Source organism: Elgaria multicarinata, chromosome 4, assembly GCF_023053635.1.
Source record: "Elgaria multicarinata webbii isolate HBS135686 ecotype San Diego chromosome 4, rElgMul1.1.pri, whole genome shotgun sequence".
Lineage (NCBI taxonomy): Eukaryota > Metazoa > Chordata > Lepidosauria > Squamata > Anguidae > Elgaria > Elgaria multicarinata.
In genome coordinates this window covers 57,908,864-57,925,233 of record NC_086174.1, presented here as the reverse complement: position 1 = coordinate 57,925,233, position 16,370 = coordinate 57,908,864, and the positions used below count along the sequence as shown (strand labels likewise).

General features: G+C 38.4%; 1 protein-coding gene across 5 annotated transcripts in view; it reads left to right on the top strand.

The window, feature by feature from the left end:
* RYR2 (ryanodine receptor 2) overlaps nucleotides 1–16,370 on the top strand; it is a 365,044-nt gene that overhangs the window by 115,209 nt on the left and 233,465 nt on the right. For all 5 annotated transcript variants that reach the window (XM_063124341.1, XM_063124340.1, XM_063124339.1 and 2 more), the window contains exons 9-10: nucleotides 12,362–12,461; nucleotides 13,222–13,318. In XM_063124341.1, the coding sequence (XP_062980411.1) occupies nucleotides 12,362–12,461; nucleotides 13,222–13,318 (197 nt within the window). The remainder of the gene's footprint in view (nucleotides 1–12,361; nucleotides 12,462–13,221; nucleotides 13,319–16,370) is intronic.

Sequence of the window (16,370 nt, the reverse complement as noted above, 5' to 3'; positions counted from 1 at the left end):
GGAGGAGGACAAAGACCGCCCCCTCCTGCACTGGAAGCCCAGCCAGCCAATAGGAGTGATAGTTTAACTGAGAAATAAACAGCCTACCTGACTCAGGTGTAGAAGCTTACTCACTGACGATACTGGCCCAGCAGCACTTTCACACTGTGGCTGACTTCTGTGAGCCCAAGCAGAAAGGTGCAACCAACCAAGCAGGCCTGCACTCCCTCTCCCCCCCATGGCCAGAACCAGCACAGCAGCAGCAGTCAGTGTTTCCCACACCTCGTGATGGAATATTATCAAAGCGTGCTTTATTAACTTTGAGGAAGGAGAGCTATAACACGTCAAACTGTTAAGGGGAAATAATAATAATAATAATAATAATAATAATAATAATAATAACAACAACAACAACAACAACAACAACAACAACAACAACAACAGCGCAACCCAGCCTTGCAAGGCGGAACAGACAAGCACATTGGAGGAAAAAGCTTTAACAGAACAGGCAGCAGGCACGTGCACACACGCTGGGGGTGGAACAGCTGAAACAGGTCCCTCTCTCTCTCTCTCCTCTCTCTGCTAAGAAACAGAGTTGTCTCGAGATCTCGTAGATCTCTCTATCCCTCCCTCCCTCCCTCCCTCCCTCTCACTCCTCCTCTAAATCTCACTTTGCAAACAAATGCCCCATCTCACTCTGCACTGTGTGTGCAAAGATAAAAGAATCTCTCTCTCTCTCCCTAACGAATGCCTCAAGACCAAAATAGCAATGAGCATGTGAAATCAAGGACCGTGAGAAAATTCCCTCCCCCAAACACTGTGATTGGAAGAGAATAGAACACAGTCATGGACAGCACTGTGGCAATTCCTAATTGGTTAGCCACAGATGTCAATAATACATCTGCGAACCGCATCACCCCATGTTCCTTATTGGGAAGTTTTTAGTTAGACACACCACACACACACGAACAGTCGAATAATTACGGAGACTTTAGAAGCACCAATTGGGCACGTCTCTCTGAGATTATTTGATGGGTTTGGAAGTGGCCATTCTCTGCTCTGGAAGATCGAATGCTTCATGGATGTTCATGATTACGAGATAATTCCAGGGCGAAGTGCCACCCCTACTCATTAGTTCTTTGATAGTGAACTTCTACACTTTTTAATGAAATGTTGGAAACTTCCACATGCTCAACAATGATTGTGCTCACTGTATCTTACAAGCAATCACATTACAAGGACAAATGAAAATCATGCAGTCATCCATTACTGTTGGACCAGATGTTAAAATGAACATGGCTTATTTGTAAAGTTGCCTGCAGCAAACAAATATGTGTCCTTCAGCCTTGTCTCTGCACACAAATATCAAACAGGAATATTAGTTACTTTTACATTGTGGAGTTGGGAAAGGAACCCTAACAGGAACATACGGATTGTGGGGAAAAGTCAACTCTTCTGACAGCAAGTTCAGAATTTCTCTAGCATTATCATTTCTGCAGTAGCACTGCAAATGCTGATTTTACTACAAAATACTAGCTGCTTGAAGCTGTTGACTGTCTTAATAGTAGTGGAGATGCCAGAGGCATAGCTTGAGGGTGTTCAGTGAAACCCTTTTTAAAAAGCACTGCAGCAGGTGAAGATAGTCAATCATCCACAGCGCACCCCAGTAAATCAAGCAATGCCTGCCTGTTTTTGTTTCTCTTCAGGCCAACTTTTGTTAAGCCAGGCTGTGTAAGAAAATACTGGCAACCAACTAGGAATTCATGTATACAGTAAGCTTGTTTATAGTTCATGGAGAGAGAAAAAAGGATTTAGATATTTTAATGGCTAACAAGCCTGTAACTAGAAATGTGGTGCAAATAGAGGGGAGAGGGCTGGTTGGTGGACTGTCCAACCTTTGCGGGAGAGAATTGAACTAAACTTTATTCTCACTCTGGGTTCATCTGACAGAGATATTAAGGTTCTTTCCTTGGCTGAAAATTGTGTGTTTCACTTTTCTTTTCCCATTTTTCTTTTCCTTCTCTCCCTTTATTCTCTTCTGTTCTCTTCTCCTAATCTTAATCCTTTTATTTATTTATTACATTTATATACCATCCCATAGCCGAAGCTCTCTTTGCTACCTTCCTACTACACCTGGAGTATTGTGTACGATTCTGGGCACAATATTTCCAGAAGGACATCAACAGGTTAGAACAGGTTCAGAGGAGGGTAACAAAGATGATACAGGGACTTGAAGACAGGCTGAAGGAACTTGGGATGTTCAGTTTGGAGAAAAGAAGACTGAGGGGGGTCATGTTAGCAGTGTTCACGTACATAAAAGGATGCCACAGGGAAGATGGCCAAGAACTACTTTCCATGATCACAGAAATTAGGACCCAAAATAATGGGTATAAGTTACAGCTACCTAGATTCTGATTAAATATAACGAGAAACTTCCTTTTTTTTTAAAAAAAATTTTTTTTATTCATTTTCAACACTATATAAACATAGATAAACATTACCAAAATATAACTGAAACAAAACACAATAAGAAAAAGAAAAACATCAAATATCTGCTGCATACATATTGAATGATTGTTGAGTACAAATATCAAAAACTATTACATATACCTTATCATACTACAACATCTTCGTTCTTAACATAAAAGTGCACCCCCCACCTCGGGATCATTCTTGAGTCCAAAATCTAATCGTTTCTTCTGCTGGTGGTTTCCCACTTCCCTTAGTAAACACAAACACTAGGAACTGTTTCCAAATTCCTTCGAACTCATTTATTTTAGTTACGCCTTTTCTCCACTTAATATTACATGTCAGTTTATCATTAATGGCTATGTCCCATACTTCTTTGTACCATTCCTCAATAGTATATTCCCCTTGGACCTTCCAGTTCCTAGCTACCATCAGTCGTGCTGCAACCAACAAATTCGATATCAGCTCTATAGTTCCTTTTCCACACTTTATATCTTCAAATAGTGACAGCAATGCTATTTTTGGTGTTTGTTCTATTTTCATTCCCACTATTTCTTCAATTTCTGAGAACACCATCTTCCATAATCTTTGTACATATTTGCATTGCCACCACATATGTAAATACGTTCCTTTTTCCCCACAACCTCTCCAACAATTTGCTGAATGTTGATCACTTATCTTATTCAATCTAACCGGGGTTAGGTACCACCTCCATAGGATTTTAAAATAATTCTCCTTTATTCTTACTGATAAACTTCTCAACACTCTTTGTTTCCATAGTCCCTCCCAGCTCTGTCGCCCTATTTGTATCTTCAAATCTGATTCCCAAACCATTTTCTCTGTATTCTCTCTAAACTCCTTCTCTAACAATATTTTATATATTTCACTCATTAATCCTTTTGAAACTATACTCCCTCCTTTCCCTTCCTCCTTACTTACTACTAATTCTTCAAACCTCGTCATCTTTCTGCACATTCTATTATCTTTAATCCACTTTTTATTCCATTGCTCTAATTGACCATATTCTAGCCAAGATAGCTTCTTCTCCTTTAACAAATTTTCCATATCCTCTCTTGTTTTAATATCTCTTACCCAATCCTTTAATCTTATTTTATTTTTCTCTTTTAATATTTTACATAATCTACCCTTTAGATCCTCTGGGAAATTCTTTAACATTATTATCGGTGTTAAGGGAGAGTTGCTCGGAAGCAGCTTCCCTTTAAATTTACTCCAAATTTCCCATTGAGTCCTCAGGAGTGGATTATCTATACTTCCAACCCACTTTCTTCCTCCGTCTTTAAAAAAAACATTCTCCAAATTCATCTCTACCTTATTTATGGTTTTTTCTTCCATCCAATATAAATCTCCTACTCCCATAATTGCTTCTACAACATGTCTTAATCTATTTGCTACGTAGTATAATTTTATGTTTGGGAGACCCATTCCCCCCTTTTTTTGGCTTAGGTACCAATTATTTTTATTCACTCTTGCTCTCTTTTCTCCATTACAATATTTATTAATAATATTTTGCCAACTTTTTATCTCGGTTTCTGATATTTTTATAGGTAACATTCTAAATACAAAATTAATTTTAGCTAATATCTTCATTTTTATTAAGGCTATTCTTCCGAACCAAGATAAATTTAATCTTTTATATTTCTCCAATTTCTCTAATACCTCTTTCTTTAACCTCGTTAAATTTTCCTTTTCAAGATTCTCTAAATTTTTTGTAATTTTAATTCCCAAATATTTAATCTCATTCTTAACTTTCAATTCCATTCCCTTAAATTCCCAATCCTTTTCTTCCTTCTTGGTATAGTTAAACAACATCATCTCTGATTTAGACCAATTTATTTTTAACCCTGTAATTTCCTCAAATTCCCTCAACTGATATTTAATTCTTTCTAACTTTCTTAATGGATTCTTAATGGTCAATAAAGTGTCATCCGCAAACATGTTTAACTTTATTTCCCTTACCTCTCCAATTCCTTCTAACTCTTCATCCTCCCTTAGTGCCTTCGCCAAAACTTCCATAACCATTACAAACAGGACCGGCGAGAGCGGACATCCTTGTCTTGTTCCTCTGGCTAGTCGTATCTTTTCAGTAAGTCCGTCATTTACCACCACTACCGCCGTATTTTGGGAATATAGCTGTTCTATTACATTTTTAAATTTATTTCCAAATCCCAATTTATCTATAATACTCTTTAGTGCCTGCCAGCTCACACAATCAAAAGCTTTAAAAATATCTAATGCCATAATACCTGCCTTAATATTTGCTTTTTTAATTACATTTATTACATTTAAAACTCTACCCACTAAATTATGCATATGCCTTCCTACCACAAACCCACATTGATCTGCTCCTATATATTCTGCCAAAAATTTATTTAGCCGTTTGGCCATAATAGATGTAAAAATTTTAGCATCCTGATTTATTAAAGAAATAGGTCTATAAGAATCGGGATTAGTCAAATCTTTATCTGGTTTTGGGATCAGAATTATCACTGAATGTTCCCATGATTCAGGTATCTTCTCTCCTGATAATATCCTATTATAAAGTTCCATTAATTTTGGAACTAAACAGTCTTTGAAGACCTTATAATATTCTGGACCCAAACCATCTGCTCCCGGTGATTTACCAACTTTTAACTTATCAATAACCTCTTCAACTTCTCTTTGAGTTATTACTGACTCCATTAACTCCTTATATTCTAATTTTATTCCCTTCTTTATAAACCTTCCAATATACTCCTCCACCTTTTCTTGTTGACTTTCTTTACCCTTATACAATTCCTGATAGAATTCCTGAAAATTTTTTATTTTAGCTTTCATTGCATGACAATAATTCCCTCGGCTATCTTTCAACGTTTCTATCCCATTCCTCCCTTTTTCTTTTTGTGTGAGCTTGGCAAGCAACCTCGAGTTCTTATCACTGTTTTCAAAATATTCCCTTTTCATATACATTAAATTCTTTTGAATCTCTTCTATATTTAAATTTTCTAATTGTTTCTTCTTAGCTTGTATTTCCACTAATTTATATTTATCTTTAACTCGCCAATATCTTTCCTCCAAGTTTTTAATTTCTATCTCTAACTTTTCCTGTTCTGCACGTTGTTGTCTTTTTAAACTACATGTTTCTCTAATACAGATTCCTCTTGCTACAGCCTTCATGGTGTCCCAAATGACTGACCCAGCTGTTCCTCCTTTTTCATTAATTTCCCATGACTCCGACAGTTCCTTCCGAATTTTATCTACTATTTTATTATATTTCAATATCTTTGTATTCAGCTTCCATCTATATGCCTCTTTATAATCTTTCTTAACTGTAAATTCTAGACTTAACAAGGCATGATCAGTTACTTTTATTACCCCCATTTCCATTTTACAGATCCTCGTTGCAAAATCTTTTGAAACAAATATATAATCTATCCTGGAGTATGTATGATGAACTGGGGAAAAGTATGAAAATCCAGGCCTATTCCCGTTAAGTAAACGCCACGAATCTAAATAATCATTTTCTTTTACTAATTTATTCAATATAGTCATATTGTTCCTCTTTTCAGCATTAGTGGGATTTGACCTGTCCCGTTTATTATCCATAACCATATTAAAATCCCCAGCTAATATAGCATACCCCTCCTTAAATTCTTCTATTTCTTTAAACAACTTTATAAAAAACTCTCTATGCCTCTCATTTGGGGCATAAACATTAATCAAAGTATAGACCTTTCCCTCAATTTTACCTTTTAACATAAGATATCTGCCCTTATCATCCTTTTTTACTTCTTCTAATATAAACCCACTTTTTTTTGAAATCAAAGTGGCCACTCCATTTTTTTTCGATGTCCCTAATGACTTTTCATAATAGGCTAACCACTTTAATTTTATCATATTCGAATTCTCGGAGCCTTGGTGTGTCTCTTGGACCATTATAATATCTGATCCCTCTTTATTAAGCATTTGTTCTATTCTCTTCCTTTTCACGACTGCCCCCAAACCTTTAACATTGAGTGTTGATACCTTTATCTTTTTATCCATAATCACCCTTTTGAAATCTCTTCCGATCCCTTGTGCTCAGCAGTTCAAACTTGCTTACATAAAAAAACAAACTCCATACATAAAACCCCCACCCTCCTACCCCAATCCCTCCTCTCCTACCTTCCCCCCCTCCCCACCCCCCCACTCTAATCCCCCCCCATATCCCCGTGAGTCTAACACTCCAGCCATCTACTTTAAAGGGGGGGGGGAGGCAGTGCTGCGCCTGGCCGGCAGGTTTCTATATTAGCATTCCTATTTGCAATTATCTCCAAACATAATTAACAATTCTCTTACTCTCCAGATGTCCCAGCCTCATTCCCTCCCCCACCCACTCCAGCCCCATTTGCTTCCCCATCCAGACCCAGCCTCTTCAGCAATTCTTTACCTTGATCCAATGAGGTTACTCTGTGTTCCCTCCTCCCATATGTAAATCTTAAGAAAACCGGGTAACCCCATGCGTATGGAATTTTGTTCTGCATTAACATTCCAGTTATTGGTTTAATACTCCGTCTCCAATTTAATGTATGTTGAGAAAGATCATTATAAATTTGCACTGCTTTGCCTTTATATTGTAACTGGGTCAAAGATCTCAATTCTTTCATGATTTGCTCTTTTTTATAATAGTTACCAAATTTCACCAAAATATCTCTAGTCCCTTTGTAGTTTTGCCCCCCCACGCGGTGGACTCGGTCCAGATCCGATCCATCTATTGGTATGTCAGGCATCAGCTCTTTGAACCAGTTCAGAATGATTTCTCTAAGATCTTCTCCTTGTATCTGCTTCAGCTGCTTTATTCGAATTGAAGATCTACGAGATTGGTCTTCCAAGGCGATCAGACGTAATTCCCATTCCTTAAATTGAATATTTGTTGATTTTTCAAAAGCCTCTTGCTTCTTCTGGTCCAATTCCGCTTTTGCCTCTATCTCTTTGATCTTATCCGAGTTTTCTGCGGTCTTATCCGAAAGAACACACATTTGTTGTCTAAATTCATTCATTTGCAGATCCATTTTTTTTAAAAATGATGATATTATTCTCTACAATAACTGCCTTAATTTCTGCTAGGGAGGGAAAGTTGCTGTCCATTGCTTTTCCCCCTTCAGCCATATTCTTTTCTTTATTTGGTACTGTATCCAAAGAAACTGGGTCTATAACTTCGTCTTCCTGGTCTGTTCCAGGGGCTGTATCTTCCAGGTGGGAGAGGTGGGTTAAATTATGATTTGAAGGTTTCTTTTTTTGTATATTCAACTTTTCCCACTTCTTAATCTTTTTTTTAATGTTGGACATAGGACCCTTCTGAGTAGGGCATAAATCTTAGAGCCCCCACTTCCTTAGCAACTTTTACTGGCTTCTCTTCTATGTGCCAAACACACCACCTTCTTCCCGAGGGGGAGGAAATATATTCAGTTCACAACAGCATTCACTAGAGGGGATCAGATCCAATCATTCACAGTTTCTCAAAATCCCACATCTCCCTCACAGAATGCTGTTTCTTCCCCTTCACCCCCCCCTTCTCGGCACACTGCAAACAGCTTCCACTTTCCACTTTACAAAGATTACAGCAAACAACTTCAAAGCCAGTATTTCAATCTTTCCAACTTAAGATAAAGGATGAGAAGTGAGGATCGCTGTAAATCAGATCAACGTCTAACAAGCATAAGTTCTTTCTTTTCAAACTGCGACATCAATCATGTTACTTTACTTTCGGTTTTGCCTCTGCAGTTTATAAAGACATTCCGTCAAGCTCACCTCATCCCATCGGCTCTTCTCAACACTTTCCAGCTCCGATAGCTTTTATAATCATTTCCTGTCGTTTGCTCAAAGATTTATGCCCATTAAAAAATAGATAATTGCTTTTTCCGGCAACGCCGCTCAGAGCCTCAGAAGAAACCTGCCACCGCCATGGCTGCCAAGCTCCGCCCCAACGAGAAACTTCCTAAGATCTGTACAACAGTGGAACAGTCTACTTACAGAGGTTGTGGGTCCTCCATCTCTGGAGGTTTTCAAACCAACTCTCATGGATGGTTTAACTGGTTTTCCTGCATATTGCAGAGGGTTGGACTAGATGATCCTTGTAGTCCCTTCCAACTCCACAATTCTATGATTCCATGGTTCTCCCTTCTACCACTAGAAGACAGATACTTACTTTGAGTATCTGTTAGTAGCCTATCAGTATACTTCATTTGCCTTTTTCCTACTAGATGAATGAGGGGTGAAGAGTATTCACTTTTTCCAGTCCAGTTGGGGAGTTAGGATGGCTCTTCCCCCTGGAGAGATAAAATTTAGATGTCAACCTTGCCTACAGGCTTCAGGAGGATGTGCCATCCTTAGGTGGAGAATGCCCTCCATGGGGCCCAGAAAACTGAAATTCATGTTAAGAGTGTCCTTTTTATTGTAGAATTACTGGCCATCAGCACAGCTAAAAGGGCCTTTCTTTGTTTGATGGAAACACAATGTATGCCATTTTCCCTTGCATCCTTCATTGAAGCTGCAAGCTACCAACAGCCAATTTTACCGAAGAGGTGGGACACTTATGTAGCACAAGCCGCCAAAATGCCTGTTCTGTTTGTTCTTATTTAATTTGCATGGATATACTGCATACCAAGCCACTTGTGATTGACACACAATTTTACAGTAAACAGAAATATGTACATCGAGTTGAAGAGAATAGTAAGGCTAAAGTACCACCCCCTTCTACTGTAGCAGTTTTCCCTGAAGTCAAGTATTAGTGTTTTACAGCCTGATCCTAATTCAGTGGGATTCAATCCCCTGTAAATCTACATAGGAAGGATTACAGCCTTATGCTATGTATGGTGTTTCATTTTCAAGAAATGTTTTGTTTCATGCTAGGAAGTGTGATGAGTCCACTCTCATATAAAAGATGAGTGGTTTCAGTCCAGTGACAAGAGACGCAATATTATCAAAGGATGTGCTTAGATAGCCTTGGATTACCTTAGAATTTTAATCTTCAAAAGATGTGGCCCTCATATATTTTCAATCTTATAGTTGTCATTGATGGAGAAATTAAACTTAACATTATAAAGATTATATAAAACAGGCTGTACAGGGACTCAAAATGTTGTCTGCTTGTGCTTCTGTGGATCTCTTGAGTGGGCAAACCCTAGTTGATATTCTAACATTAATAATATCAGCATCAGTATAGATCAAGAGTGCAGAACCTCAGGTAGGGTGGAAACACTGCCTGTCTATAGTCCCAATCTGTCCCTCTAGGGTTCTCCTGATGGCCACATCACCTTTACTTGACCTTGCCTTCTTTCCCATAACCACTGGTCATTTGGTAGCTTCCTGGGTTTTGTGTAATCTTTTCCCCATTCTGAAAGGTTGAAATGCTTCTACAAAGGCTTATGGTGTCTCTACATTAAGGAAAACCCCTGCACTTTTACCGGGCTTTTTTCTTCCAGAGTCTTTCCAGGTTTACTCTGGGCTTCTTTAGATGGCGACCATATGGTTTGGAATTGAAACGTTCTCTTTTGGCAATGCTCTATATATTCAATATATATATTATAGCACACTGCTTGCTTTACACACTGTGCATATCCCACGATAATTTTAATTACTGCATTATCATGATCTTTTAAAAAGTGATATTATTGGAGGAAAGCATGGGAAACATCCTAGGGGTTGATGACGTGGTGTAAAGGACCCGCAAACTCCTGAGAGTGGCCCATCATGAGCATGCAAGAAAATACTCACATAGAGAAGCTCTTAGCTACTGGCAGTAAGAGCTTTAAAGTACAATATGCTGATATTTTTGTTGTCTTGGATCTGCCCATTTTGCCATCAGCCCCAACCACCACTGAGATGTGCCCCCCAAGAGCTTATCCAAAATAGAATTTCACCCTCAGGCTGAGAGGAGTTCTGCACTGCTGGCATAATAACAGAGAATGGTTGAGAAACCAGTGAGACCACATCACGCCAGTCCTTTTACAACATCATTGACTGCCAGTCCAGGTCCAGGCCCGATTCAAAGTGCTGGTACTAACATTCAAAGCCCTAAATGGCTTGGGGCCAGGCTATTTGAAGGAATGCCTCCTCCCATATGTGCCTGCCCGGACCTTAAGATCATCCAGAGGGGTCCTTCTCCATGAGCCCCTGCCAAAGGAATTGAGGCAGGTGGCTACTAGGAGGGCTTTCTCTACTGTGGCACCCCGGCTGTGGAATGAGCTCCCCAGAGAGGTTCACCTGGGCCCTACACTGTATTCCTTCTGTCGCCAGCTGAAGACCTTTTTATTTTCTCAGTATTTTAACACCTAATTTAACTTAAATTTAAACTTTGCTGTTTTAATTCCATATTTTAATCTATATCAATTTCTGCTGCGTGGTTTTATCCTGGTTGTGCTTTTTATATTGTATTTTGTATTTGTGTTTTTAGACTGTTAGTTGTTTTATTATGCTTTTCATGATTTTAATTTTTGTGATTTTGTGTGTGTGTGTGTGTGTGAACCACCCAGAGAGCTTTGACTATTGGGCAGTATAAAATTGTAATAAAATGTAATAAATAAAAATAAATAAATAAATAAATATTCTCATCTTAATATATAACTTTCCCAAGATTATGTATGTCTTTTAACAGATGTTGTATACTGTGTAATCTTGACTTTAAAGAAAAATGCCTTTAGAAGACCATCACAGTGTGTGTTTTGCAGCATGATTTCAATGATTACAGAATATTTCTGATTCAATGACAGTTACATCAGGTCAAAGACTTGAAGGAAATTGGGTGTAATGTTGAAAGCAAGTGACTACTACTGTTGTGGCATCTGAGTGACATTTGGTTTCATAGGTTATTGCTTCAATTTAGGAACTCCAATGTCAGTGCAGGGAGAGTTCCTATGCTGATGCACAGCTCGATGTAAGCAGTGGTATCTCATTATTTTTCATATTTAAGGAAACTTCTCTATATGTGGCGTATTTCCTGATATTGCAGAGAACTGTATCGCACCACTGGTTTATGTATTGTGCATTGGCATCTCGAAGGCTTTGGACTGTAGTCATGTAGTCAATTTCAATTCATTCGTGGCTTGACAATCTGCTTTTTTACATAGCAATTTTTCAACACATTATACCAGGGATATGATTTATAGAAGAAAAAGGCCAAATCCTCTTTCTTAGTAAAGGCATCATTCTTTGGTTTATAAGATTGCTAGATTTGTTGAGACTGTTTACCTCTAAACATTATAAAAAACAGTTGATATTAATTTGATGTTTGGAGGGAATAGGAAATATGGGATCCTTTGTAGAATACCTTTCAGGGAACTATTGCTTCACTTTGAAATGAATGTTCTAAATCAGCCTTCCTCAACCTGGGGCACTCCAGATGTGTTGACTGCATCTCCCAGAATGGCTGGGGCATTCTGGGAGTTGTAGTCCAACACATCTGGAGCGCCCCAGGTTGAGGAAGGCTGTTCTAAATCATACATTGCAGCTATGGCATATAGATGCTGGATTCTCCTTTCCCAATTTCATAGCAGGGAAGTGGCTTATTCTATATACTTACAGTAGTCACAGGAATTTGGATGACTCCTGCCAAATAATTCAAAACAGAATCAACTTGCTTCGAAATAAGTCTGTTTCAACTCAATTTTCTGTACTGCCCTTTTACTGCTGGTTCTCTTCTGATGCCTGGTTTTTGAATCAGTGACTGTGACATTTAGTACTGAATACTAACTGGGACATGAGAAATGTGAATCGTTGATTGGGCTTCAACTGATAGTTTGATCAGCAGAGTGCTAAGCATGAAATCATCCATAGTTTGTAACTCTTGCAAAGACTACAGAAAATGTGTACTAAATGTAAATACAGGATAGCCATTTTATATTCTTTTACTATAATAATAACCTTTCTCATTCTTCAGCATTTATCTTATGGCAATGGCAGCTTACGTGTTGATGCAGCTTTCCAGCAAACACTTTGGAGTGTTGCCCCAATCAGTTCTGGAAGTGAAGTAGCTCAAGGTAATACCGATAAAATAATAATGATCATTGTGCTATCAATTAGTTATTTCAATTTTCAATTTGTTGTTGTTATAGCCTGCAAACAACTGCAATTTTGAACAAGTATTTTCATGGTTCTCATATTATTCTACTTAGAAATAAGAGGAAAGTAAGACAGACAGTAGTGCCACATACTGTAAAATTTGCCTTACTCAGGGTCTCTTGGAGCTGATTTTATAATATGGAAAATGAATAAGGAAGAAGATGGAAGGCAAGTGGATAATAGGCAGATGGTGGTGTTGGTGTCTGATTTTTCTTGAGCCGCACTCCTAAATATTCATCATCTTGTTCAGTGTGTACTCTTTTATATGCCACAAAAATCAGTCTTGTGTGATCTGGTAGTAAGTAGGTTTTATTGAAAGAAAACAACTTTGATACACTTAGCATATATTTTCATTCGGATAATAGCTTTACTACCTCAAGTCTTGAAAATGTTTGTTTCATTTTATTTTGTTTTAATTATTGCTTTACTTAATTAAAGCAATAATTTATTTACACCTCCTTGTAATATTTATGAAACCACGCAAACTTCAGTACCTAAAGAAGATGTGTTCCTATTGCACTGGCTTGTTATGCAATTTTTCAGCCCTTCTAAACTTGTGGGAAAATGTCAATGCACCGTGAGGGTACTTTGCAGTTGGCTTAAAGTTAGGTTACCAGCAGACACTGAACTTGAACTAATCCTAAAATTTTTGACATTTTTCTTTTCTCTTCATTATAGGTTATCTGATAGGAGGTGATGTGCTGAGGTTATTACATGGTCACATGGATGAATGCCTGACCGTCCCTTCAGGTGAACATGGAGAAGAGCAGAGAAGGTAAACATTTGCAAGAAACAATTGAGAGAATTGACTCAAGTAGACAAGCTTTTTTTGCCAAAAGAAGACTGCTGGTGGAGTGACCTCATCATGCATTTTACAACTCTCAGCTAATGATTCATTGAGAGGAAGGGGTTAGGGTAACATGAATGAATTTCTGTTACTTACAAAGCAGTTGGCTTGGTAGCTGATATAATTTTATGACAGTCAATGAGGGTTACAGCAAGACTTAAGGGACTTAATATTAAATACCTTTGGTGCATGGATCTGCAATGCAGTTGACTTTGGAGACCTGGCCAGCTGACTGCTGATTGTGGATGCTTAGTCTTGATTTACCTCCCATGCCAGAGAAGACCCTTTGGGGGGAAATTGTTTTTCTCTATTCAGAATACAGCCAAGCCGTATGAGCTAGACAAGTCTTTTTTCTAAATCATGTAATCATTTACTTTAGCAACATCACTACTGATGAGTATTTTTCTTTTTAATTGTTAATGGCAAATTAATGCTGATGTTTCCTTAAGTTCTGTGCCAACATTAGCCCTGAAGGATTTGCCAAAAAAAAAAAAAAAAAAAAAGGGAAGAAAATGGGTGAGGATACAGTAGTTGGAAGCATGGAAGTGGCAGAAAACTGCTGTTGTTTGAATTTCTTAGAGTGGGGCTATTATCAGCCACCGAAGAAGAGAAAATTTTGCTGGAATGCTATATACACACTCCAGTATTTTTATAGGATTGAATACTGTGGAACTTAACTTCTAGTTAACATACATAAGATTGCACTTTGCATTCCAAAGGGAAAAACGCCCCTGTTTTGATCCAATTATTTCCTATCCCTTCTTCCTTCAGGACCAGGAAGAACGTTGATACAGACAGAATTAGAGTAGACAGATAAATGAACTTCTCCTTCCCTGAAATGTACATTGAGATGGGAGTTAAGGGTCTTTCCGAGCTATCAAGACCTCTCCTCATATGTACCACACCATCTTTGCGCATGTGTTTTTCAAGCACATTATTTAGCAGTGTGTGATTAGTGAAAGCAGACATGAAGCTACTGTAGGAAGGATGTCTTGATAGATAAGTGTGGTGTGTACTACTTCGCAGTGACTTAGGATGCTCTCTAATAGTAATAAATAACTAATTACACAATTTGAGCTCCATCAGACGGGGGGAAATCATGCTTCCCTACTGTCGCTTCTCCGCCCCTGCTTTTGTTGCTTGTTACTTCCTCTTTCAAAAGAGGAAGTAAACAACATGCACATGGCACCTTCAGTGGGCTGTTCTGATCGCACCGCTTGTTCTGCACACAGCAGGAGATGGCAGGAATGTCTGTTTTTAAAAATATATCGGATTTTCTGGGTGTTTTTTTTGTGGTGTGAGGAAGGCCAGAAGGGGCAGGAGATGTGCAGGAGGCAGACGATGACGTTGTGAGAGGGACCCACGAAAATCCGTGAGTGCCCAGTGACGAGTATGTAATAAAATGCTCATCTGAAGGAACTCAATGTTTTCTCAGGTAGTATCTCTGTCATTACTCATTGTTTGCCACAGCTGGGAACACCCTTGATCTTTAAAAATCTGAACACAGTAAGCAAGGTTGAGGAAGAGGCATCATGCAGGAGGTTTGTGAATTTTGTTCAGTCCCATGGATTCTCCAACATGGTTGGATTTGTCTTCCATGCTGTTCAACACCTACATGAAAGCACTTAGTGGAATCATCTAGAGTTTTGGAGTGCATTGTCATCAGTATGCTTATGATATGCAGCTCTAGTTCTTCTTCTTATCTTCATCAGGTGAGGCTTTGGATGTGCTAAATCAGTAACTGGCTTGACAATGGAGTGGATGAGGGCTAATAAACTGTAGCTCAATCCAGACAAGACTGAGATGTTGTTAGTGGATGGTTCTTTTGACTGGATGGAGGCTACTCAACCTGTTCTGGATGGGGTTGCTGTCCCCTTGAAGGAGCAGGTTTGCCCCTGCTATGTCCCTGCTATCTGGACAGGGATAACCTTGTTTCAGTAATCTATGCTATGATAAAACCTCCAAGTTAGATTTTTTGCAACACACTCTACATGGGGCTGCCCTTGAAGAATGTTCAGAAGATGCAGCTTGTGCAAAATGCGGCAGCCAGATTAATAATTATTGAAGCAAATAACACCCATTCTAGCCTGTTTGCATTGGCTGCCTATGTTTCTGAGCCTGATTCAAGGTGTTGGCTTTAACTTATAAAGCCTTACATGGTTCAGGGCCAGAATACCTGACAGAGCACTTCTCCCAACCTGAACCTAACTGGATACTATGATCAACATCTGAGGCCTTCCTCCAAGTAAGACGTCCAAGAGATGCTCGGAAGGTGGCAACAAGGGAGAGTGCCTTCTCAGTAGTGGCCCTGTGATTATGGAATGATCTCCCCACTGAGGGCCACCTGGCACCAACACTGTCATCTTTCTATCGCTAGGTTAAGACTGCCACCTTCTCCCAGGCATTTAATGGCATATGATAGGGCATTTATGTCAGCTGTTTTTAATAGGTCTAGTGTTTTATTGAAATTGTTTTTAGCTGTTCACATTATTATAAATTTTGTATATTAATATTTTGTGCTGTATTTTATTATGTTATATATGTGATTTGCAATTTTGTGAATTCTTGTAAACTTTGGCTATTGGACAGTATAGAAATACAAATTAAATAGATAATGATAATTTGTTTGTCCAAATGTGGATATTGATGATAAATGGTTGTTTGTTTATTAAACTTGTTATACTTTGCACTTTCTGCCCCAGACATGGGAGCTCCAAAGTGTCTTGTGATCATAAAATAAAAACCATACAATCAAAATATCTACAACAAAAAGAAATATGCAAACAAATCTATACGTTTTCATAGTACTGCTGATTTTTAAATTGTGCAGGTCACAATCTTACGAGACTGTGTTGATATGTCCTTTTGCTTCTGATTACTTAAAAACTTCCATCATGTTTTCATGGAATATTTAGTTAAAGTTATTCAAGGATTCAGGGGGAAAGGCAGGGTACAGCATATAGTTTACATGTCAATCCCT